This window comes from Chrysochloris asiatica, unplaced genomic scaffold, assembly GCF_000296735.1.
Source record: "Chrysochloris asiatica unplaced genomic scaffold, ChrAsi1.0 scaffold00013, whole genome shotgun sequence".
Classification (NCBI taxonomy): Eukaryota; Metazoa; Chordata; class Mammalia; order Afrosoricida; family Chrysochloridae; genus Chrysochloris; species Chrysochloris asiatica.
This window is the reverse complement of record NW_006408531.1, coordinates 16483663-16493428: the sequence shown is the minus strand read 5'-3', so window position 1 is coordinate 16493428 and position 9766 is coordinate 16483663. Positions and strand designations below refer to the sequence as shown.

At 36.1% G+C, this 9766-nt stretch overlaps 1 protein-coding gene across 2 annotated transcripts in view; it reads right to left on the bottom strand.

Moving 5' to 3' along the window:
* HBS1L (HBS1-like (S. cerevisiae)) overlaps positions 1–9766 on the bottom strand; it is a 112308-nt gene that overhangs the window by 78989 nt on the left and 23553 nt on the right. For both annotated transcript variants that reach the window (XM_006834641.1, XM_006834640.1), the window contains one exon: positions 5820–6014. In XM_006834641.1, coding sequence (XP_006834704.1) covers positions 5820–6014 — 195 coding nt within the window. The remainder of the gene's footprint in view (positions 1–5819; positions 6015–9766) is intronic.

The following is a 9766-nucleotide window of genomic DNA, read 5'->3' as shown; positions in this document are numbered from 1 at the left end:
TTTTCTTCATAGAACCCAGCTTCTTGTATTATTTGCTCAGCATACAGGTTGAATAAGTATGGTGAAAGAATACAACCTTGTCACACACCTTTCTTGATTTTAAAGCATTCAGTGTTCCCATGTTATTTTTTTCCCACAGAAATAATCTCATAAATACTAAACAGCCAACAAACACTAAAAGTTCACTCTACCAAGTATGCTAAATAACTAAATTAGTGTTATATTTCAACATGAAAATTAGTTTATTATGAAAGAAGGTAAAACAATACTTCAACTTCAGTGTAAATTAAATAAGTATTTGTGGATTCATGTGCAAACTAAATCACTTGTATAACATTCAATCTTTAGAAACTGTCAGTTTCAAATTCTTGTTTGGTTGTTAAGTACCACAGAGTCAGTTCCGATTCATAGCAGCCCTGTTTAGGGTTTCAGAGGAACGGCTGGTGGGTTTGAACTGCAAACCTTGTGGTTATAAGTCCAATGCTTTTCCTACAGAGCCATACTAGGACTCCCACACTACAATTAATTTCTAAGGTATTGCTGGTGTTGTTAAGTGCCCATCGAGTGGGTTTCGACTCAGTGACTCTGTATGGGGTTTTCTAGAAGAGGCTGGTGAGCTTAAATCGCCAACTTTGTGGTTCAAACAGACCTTGCTCATTACCCTACAGTGCCACACCAAGATTCCAGTCTACTGCCTATATATAAAATCTAGTTAACGAATCATGTATCCACAGTTCAAAATCATAAACTGTTTGAACAAGGTTAAAGAACAGAAACACCATACTGGTAGCTGGGAAAATTCAAACTTTAAAACTGATCACAAGATATTGTTTGTAATTGATATTATCTCCTAAATAGTAATATTATTTGCATTGAAGTATGCAATTATTATGCAGACTCCTGTGTGGCACTGTAGGATCAGTGCTGGACTGAGAACCACAAGGTCGGTGGTTCAGGTCCACCAGCTGCTCCTCAGAAATCCTATGCAGGGTCACTCTGAGTTAGAACCAACTCGACAGCACTTAAAACAACTTGCAATTATAAAGGCAAAGCAAAACCTGAAGACTTCACAATTAGTAGTGTTTGATCCAGAGCAATGATCAAAATGCCATTTTAAGCTCTCTAAAACAATGGACATAAAAACATCAAACACAACTTAAAAACCAGAATATCATTTACTGTGGGTGGAGCAAGAAGAAATAAACAATATTTAAGTAGCTAGCTACCAAAGAAAAGTATTTCTTTACTGGGAAAGGGCCTGCATTTTATTTTCATTAGAAAAATAACACTTTAGATGTTGTTTATTGCCGTTGAGTCAGTTTTAACTCATAACAACCCTATATAGGATTTCCCAGGAGCAACTGGTGAATTTGAACCACCAACCTTGTGTTTCACATCAACCTTGGGGTTCAGTGTATCCCACACCACACAGGACTCCAACACTTTAGATACTACTGCATTTTCTTCTGTAAGTAATACTAATACAATAGCAACATTTTTTAAAATATCAAATACTGTAATTTCTAATTAGCAATTTTCCTTTATATTCCTGATTCCTATAATAAATGAATTATGAATTTAATTTGGTAGATCTTATTTTTAACATTAATAATGCCTTCCTTCATATTGATTTCTTTTTCTAAGGCAGTGGTCCTCAAGCAGAAGAACACTTGGGGACCACTTTGAAAATATACATTCCCAAGACTCATTCATCAAGGACTGTTTCCTGTTTCAGCACATCTAGATTGAAGCCACCATAGCTGTGTTTAAGGAGCTCTGGTAGCGTAGTGGTTACGAACCGGGCTGCGAACCTTAAGGTCAGCGGTTCGAAACTACCAGCCGCTCCGCGGGAGAAAGATAAGGCTTTCTACTCCCGTAAAGATTTACACCCTCGGAAACCCTGTACAGGGTCGCTATGGGTCGGAACCGACTCGACGGCACTTCACAAAAACAACGACATATCTGTGTTTGGTAAAGATGTCCCTAGTGGTTCTGGTTGTTTACTAAGGAACTGTTTCAGAGAATGACGAGGAGAGGCCTTATTTGGTCTGCCATTACTGGAACTTGGTCACAATGAGGCCCAGAGCCATCAGTAGCAACAACAGAAAACTACACATTTCATTAGCTGTAAAGAAAATTCTGAGAAAACGGTCTATTCAGAAAACATGCAACCATGCTTGAAAACATTTTCCACGTATTTATTTTTAAAACGTACATTTAAGACCAACAATTTTAAAAAATGTATAAAAAATAATTTATGTATTATCCCAACTTTATTATTTACATCGTCCCTTTATAAAAAGTTTTCACTTTACTATCACCAAAAAATGTATTTCAATAGCTTCCAAAGTAGGAAGGGGCTTCAAAAAGTTTACATAAAAATGCATTATTTTTAATTCTAGTTTTTCAAAAACTTTTTAAAGCTGCCTCATCATCTCAGGAATTTTTATAAGATTTTCTAGTAGAAAAAAAAAAATAGTATTTACCTCCAGAAAAATAATGAAACTGGGAATGATTACCAATAGTGTTTTAAAATATAATGCGCCTTAGTTATGCTACATCACATGTAAGAAAAATCTTCAACACAGAACCATAATAATCTCAGATTGCAGCATTTTTGCTTAAGAAAAAAAAGCACAAAAATATTCTGCACAAGAAAACTTCTCATTGCATAAAGGTATAAAGCTGAATTTTGCAAAAAAAATTATCTGTGGTATGCTTTCATAATATCAAGTCATCATATGAACTTTGTAAACAGATATCTGTTAAAGGTTATTACCTTAAATATTTAAGCCCGTTATCACTAAAAGAAGGTTCAGTTTAAAAAAAAAAAAATCAGTACAAAAATACATTATCTACTAAAGTAGTTACCAACTCACTGAAGACAATTTTAATCTAAAAATCACAACTAGAATTCCATAATATAAAGTGATTTTATAAAGACCTTAAACTGATTCAAAATAAAAGTTCTACAACAGTTAGCAAGTTTTCTTTTCATTGCTATTCTCTAGTAAAAGCCTTCTTTTGATTAGCTTTTACAATGTCATCAGGAGATGCTGACTTGAAGTCAAATGGTGTTATTGCTATAAGAGGACTTTTCTCTTTGTCTTTTACATCTTGAACTTGCCTACTATAGAGGAAAGTCTTATAGAGATCAAGGGATCGTCGCTTGCAGTTTTTTGGTGGGTAATGAAGACACAATGTTGAAGCAAAAGCTGAAGGTCTAGCAGCAAGAGCCTTGGTCCAAGAGAGAGAGAAGGGTAGTTTTCTAGCCAGAGAACCTTGATTGTTATTCTTACTGCCCACAGCAGAATCAGAATTCTTCCCTAACTTTGAGCTTAAAACTTTAGTTCCTGGTGTTGGTGCAAGGGATTGGTCTACTATAGGTTTTGGAACAAAATCTGGGGTTTTTATAAGGACACTCAGATCAATATTTGAATCTATTCCAGAAGACCTCATTTCAGACAAATTTAAAGAATCTTTCTTAATCTGAGATTTGTTTATGTCAAGGGTTTCTGAAATCAAATCAGAAAGAGACAAATGATCATGGTCTCTTACAGGAGAAGTTTTACAAAATGTCAAAGATGATAGTGATCCTGTTAATTCTGATAGTCCAGGCACAGACTGATGCCCATTTGTTAGTTGTGACAAAGGAAAGGATCCCAAATTTAGATCTGTGGCACTGGCAGATGACTGGTTACAAAGGTCAAACAAGGTAAGGCATTGGGTTGGATTGTTTTCTTTGTGTTCTTGACATAGTTCAGCTAGGGATGGACTTTCACACTGGGAAAACAGCAAATGGTCAGTTTTTAAAATGGAGTTCTTAGAACTCAAAGGATCATTCTTAGCACATTGTTCAGCTAAAGAAACACTTGCAAATTCAGTCTTTTTACTAGCATTTAAGTGATCAAGAGTCATGTTTTTGACTGAGCTGTTTTGTATCGGAATGTTCTGGCAATCAGGTAGTGACTTACTGTGAACACATAAAGACTTATTATTAGGTGTGTTTTTTATCATTAATGACCTTAAGTCTGGTATTCCTTTGAATTCAGTATCATCTTTGGAAACACATTCAGATGCATGAGGTCTTAACAAACCATCATCTCTACTCTTTGACAGGAGACTTTCCAGACTGTCTGTGGATGATCTGACTGATGGTTGACTTTTACAAGATTTATAAAGTGAATCTCTTGACATGTCATTAATTAGGTTAGCTAGAGATAGCTCTTCTGTTAACTTACATGATACTAGTTTCTTTTCACTTTTAGGCTTGCTAATTTTCTGTTTCTTATGGAGTAAACAGTGATTTGATGCAATCGAAGAGTTATGATATGACCCACATTTTGCTACTGGGCCAGAGAAATCAATGGGAGTACTACTACAGTCCAAATGGTTTGTGGATAAAGGACAATAGTTTTGAACATCATCAGCTAAAACTTCAGAGGAAGAAAATAAGACTCCTTACCTTACAAGAGCCATTAATTTTCAGATGAATAGATTCACATATTCAGAAGAAAGTCACAGCAACCAAAAGGAAATATGAAATGAGGCATTTAATTACCAAGTGGTTCTTTTGACATGAATACAGTTACATATGATCATTATTTAATATATATAAACACTTAAAAACAGAAAACTTGTTACTTTCTTTTAACAATCTAAAGTCACTGTAGTATTTTATTCACTGATACATCAAAATGTAAGTACTAAGTTAGTTGAAGATCCAATTTTCATAAAGCTCACAATGGGAGGTTCTCACATGCTTACAGTAAGGGTTGTTTCACATTCAAAATTTCTAAGAAATCAATCAAAAGAACTGGGATCATCTTCTTCTATATTTTTAATGCATTAAAAACGAACAAGCAAAGTAAAACATCCTGTCTATAATCTAGGATACACTATTAATACAAATTCATTCCTATATTGGATTAGTCAATAATACACAAAAACAACCCCAACCCCCCAGCCACCTCCGAAAAAAACATTTTTATTTCACGGTAACAGATTACATGCAATCTTGTGGCAAAAATCTCACCTATGGATTATAATAAATATCGTCCCAATTCACAATCAACTGTCTTTAACAGACCAACATGCCCCTAATAACAGACGTCACACCAATAAAAAGGTAATTAAATTCCTTTGTATCTACTAAATCCCAAATTTAATCCCAAATTCTACAAATCTGAAACTAAACATCTGCATAAAAAAGGGTGTCTAAATAAAATTACATTGTATTTACACATGATGTAAGTATAAAAAGGGTCCCTGGTAGTGCACTGGTTAAAACACTTGGTTGTTAACAAAAAGGTCAGCAGTTTGAACCCACCAGCCACTCTATGGGAGAAAGATGTTGCTGTCTACTTCTTTATGGGGCAGTCTGTCCTATTCAGCGAGGGGACTGGATTATTTTATTCATTCATTTATTTGGTTTCTGTTCTGTTTAAAGGACCCTATGACACAAACCATCAAGTGCATGGTTGCCAACTGAAATGTTGGCAGTTTAAACCCACCAAGCAGCTCTGCGAGAAAGACCTGGCAATATGTTCCCATAAAAGTTACAACCCAGCAACTACAGAGCGGCTCTACTATCACATGTGGTAACTGTGAGTCAGAAGTGACTTGACAGCACCCAAGAAAAAAGTGAAATAACCTAAAAATAGACTATAACAGAAAAGAATACAACTCTTATTTTAAAAACTCACAAACTAGAAAAACTGATAATAAGAGTTAATTCTAATATATAAAATTTTCTGCTCGTTTATCTTAATAATTAAGCGTTAGCTATGTAAAATATCTAAGAATAAGTAAAGGCATACCTTTTGCTATCTTTCCTGCAGAAATTGCTCCCTCACTCTTGACCTTCAAATTCTGTATTCTATCTTGTTCGAGAATCATGGCCAAAGCCTTCTGTACATCAAACTTGCTTTTGAGAACTGCTTCAATCAATAGTTCATCTGGTACAGCATCTCCAAGTACTTCTCTCATGTATTCAAGGCATGAGTAAAGACGAGCTAAAACAGACAATAAAAATTAAAAGCTATACTAAATGGTGCCATGTTACCTAGTTAGTTACATGTTGAACAAACAATCTGTGGCAATACTTTTATCGGCAATAATCACCTTTGTTATTGTTAGCTACCATCAAGTCAGTTACCAACTCACAATATAACAAAATACTGTCTGGTCTATTAACAACCCTAGGATTAGTTGTGGATTAAACTGCTGTAATTCATACAGTTTTCATTTACTAATTTGTGGGACTAGATTGCGAGGTATATCTTTCTAGTCTGCCATGAAAGTCTCCAATGATATACAAGTGGTGTCTGTGCAGCAGTCAGGAACTGAACTCATGTCCTCCATGTGGAAAGCGAGAATTCTACCAGTGAATCATCACTGCCACTGCAAAATCATCCTTAGGCATTTGAAAAGAACGGGACAAATAGTAATATAAAATTGTTATAAGAACATGGAAGTCCAGTAAATCAGGAAGAGAACATACACCTATTTAAAAATAAATAAATGAACAAAAGCCTAAGTTTTAATTTTGTTAATATTACTTCTTTTCTAGGTTCTGGTAGCATAGGTTCTAGCTCTGGTAGTGTAGTGGTTACGAATCGGACTGTGAACCGCAAGTTCAGCAGTTTGAAACTACCAGCTGTTCCGCGGGAGAAAGATGAGGCTTTCTGCTCCTGTAAAGATTTACAGCCTCGGAAACCCTGTACAGGGTCGCTATGAGTCGGAACTGACTCCACGGCACATATCAACAACAATATTACATCATTATAAAAGAGTACTCATTAATGATGCTCATTAATGAGGTAAATTCATGAGAGCAGAGAATTTGTATTTAGAACTTAGAAAAGAAATGGGCACCTAAAGAATAAATGAATACATTAATTTATATCTGCATGTTGTTGTTGTAGTTAATTAAGTATCATCAAATCAGTTCCAACTCATATATAGATAGTTTCCAAGGAGTGGCTGGTAGGTTTTAATCATCAAACTTGCAGTTAGCAGTCCAGTGCTTAGCCTACAGTGCCACATCAATAATCTTGCATTTGTACAGTATTTGTCAATTTTCAAAGTACAAGAGTAAGTAAGTCAAAAAGTATTGCTACACAGTGACGCCAGAAATGGAGGCAGAGACCGTGGACAGATGGAGCGGGTGGGGACACTGGACTCAGGGAGAGAGAGGGGTTATGTGCTGATGGCCAGGGGGCAGGCCTGTGGGGTGTACCCTTTGGTTGTTTGATGATGCATACAGTGGATTGTAATCATTGCAATGAAATGAAATACGATAGGATGAATGTAAAACTAATGTTCTCCCATATAAACCCACATAATTTACAATAAAAAAAGAAAAAAAACTACTGCTACAATGGTTCTGGAGCCCTAGTATGATGCTGTAGGATAAAGTACTGGGCCACAAAAGATCAGTTTGTACTAACAAGTTTAATAGTTCAAACTCACTAGCTGCTCCTCAGAAACCACATACAAAGTCGCTATGACTTGGAACAAACTTGATGGCACTTAGAAACTATGGTTCTACTTAATACATGTGTAGGTTGATTCCAAACAAAAAACTTTAAAAATGTCTCTGTGATCAGGAGCTCTGATAGCATATAGTAGGTTACGCATTGGGCTGCTAACCCCAAGATCAGCAGTTCAAATCTACCAGCTGCTCCATGGGACAAAGATGAATCTTTCTGCTCCCATAAAGATTTACAACATCCTCGGAAACCCTATACATAAGAGTTGTGGGATGACATCAAGAACATCATACAAAAGAAAGCAAAAATTCAATAAGACAACAAAGAAGGAAAAGACCAAAATGGATGACAGAAGAGACTCTGAAACTTGCTCTCCAGCGTAGAAATGCTACAGCATATGGAAGAAATAAGGAGGTAAAAGAGCTGAACAGAAAATTTCAAAGGTCAGCTCAAGAAGACAGTCAAATATTTTAATGAAATGTGCAAAGACCCGGAGTTAGAAAATCAAAGGGAAGAGCACACTCAGCACTTCTCAAGCCAAATGAACTAAATATAAAATTCAAGCCTTAACTTACAATATTAAATGATGCAAAAAGCATCTAAAGAAGCTGGGAAAAACAGTCACGGCACCAAAAAGAAATGGTCTATGTTCAACCATTTCAAGAGGTAACATATGACCAAACACCAATGGTACTGAAGGAAGAAGTCCAAGCTGTATCGTAGGCATTGGTGAAAACAAGGCTCCAGGAATTGATGAAATACAAATCGAAATCCGTCAACAAACTGATGCAGAACTGGAGGCATTCATTCAACTATGCCAAGGAATTTGGAAGCTACCTGGCCAACCAATTGGAAGAGATCCATGTTTGGGCCTATTCCAAAGATATGTGACCCAAAAGAAAGTGGAAATTGTCTAAAATATCCTTAATATCACATGCTGGGAAAATTTTGCTAAAGATAATTCAAAAATGGCTCCAACAGTACAGAGAACTTCAAGCCGGATTCAGAAGACAATGTAGAACTAGGGCTATCACTGCTGACATCAGATGGATCTTGCCTGAAAGAAGAGAATACTCGAACAATGTTTATTTGTGCTTTACTGACTATACAAAGGCTTTCAACTGTGTAGACCATGACAAACTACAGATAACATTGCAAAGAATGGATATTCCAGAACACTTAACTGTGCTCATGAGGAACCTGCACACAGACCAAGAAATAGATGTTCAAACAGAACAAGAGGATACTGAATGCTTTTGTGCATCAGGGTTGTATCTTTTCACCATACTTATTTAATCTGTATGCTGAGCAAATAATCAGAGAAGCTGGATTATATGAAGAAGAATATGGCATCAGGATTGGAGGAAGACTCATTAACAATCTTTAATACACAGATGATACACATTTGCTTGCTGAAAAGTGAGGAGGACTTAAAATACTTACTGATGAAAATCAGTACACAGTCATCAGTACGGGTTGCATTTCAATGTAAAGAAAACAAAAATTCTTACAACTGGATCAGTAAACATAACATTATAATTTAAGAAAAGATTGAAATTGTCAGAGGCAACTTGAATGTATTATCAATGCTCATAGAAACAACAGTCAAGAAATCAAACAATGCATCGCATTAACTGCACAAGGCCTCTGTCTAATGTTCAAAAGCAAAGACGTCAGTTTGAGGACTAAGGTGCGCCTGACCCAAGTCAGGTATTTTTAGTAGTCTCTTGTAAAAGCTAAACAATGAATAAGATAGGGAAGTATTTATGTATTTGAATTTTGGTGATAGTGAAGAATACTGAAAGTACCATGGACTGCCAGAACCAACAAACCTGTGTTGAGAGAAGTATAGCCAGAATGCTCCTTAATAAGATAGCATGGTAAGATTTCATCTTTCAAAGTTCAGAAATGTTATCAGGAAGAACCAGTACCCAGAGAAAAACATCATGCTTGGTAAAGTGGAGGGTTGGCAATAAAGAGGAAGACCCCCCCCAACAAGATGGAAAAACACAATGGAAGCAGCAATGGGCTCAAATATAACTGTGAGGGTGGCACAGGACCAGGCAGTGTTTCGTTCTGTTGTGCAAAGGGTCACATGAGTCAGAAATGACTCAACAGAAACTAACAACAACCAAGAGGCCATCTTGATAGATTTCCTCAAAGGACATAGGCCAATCACAGGGGCTTTTTAGGAAGGTTTAAGAAAACACAAATCTGCACTGGTGAGAAAAAAAGACTGGAAAGTTGCTCCGAGGAATTTTTTTTTTTTTTTT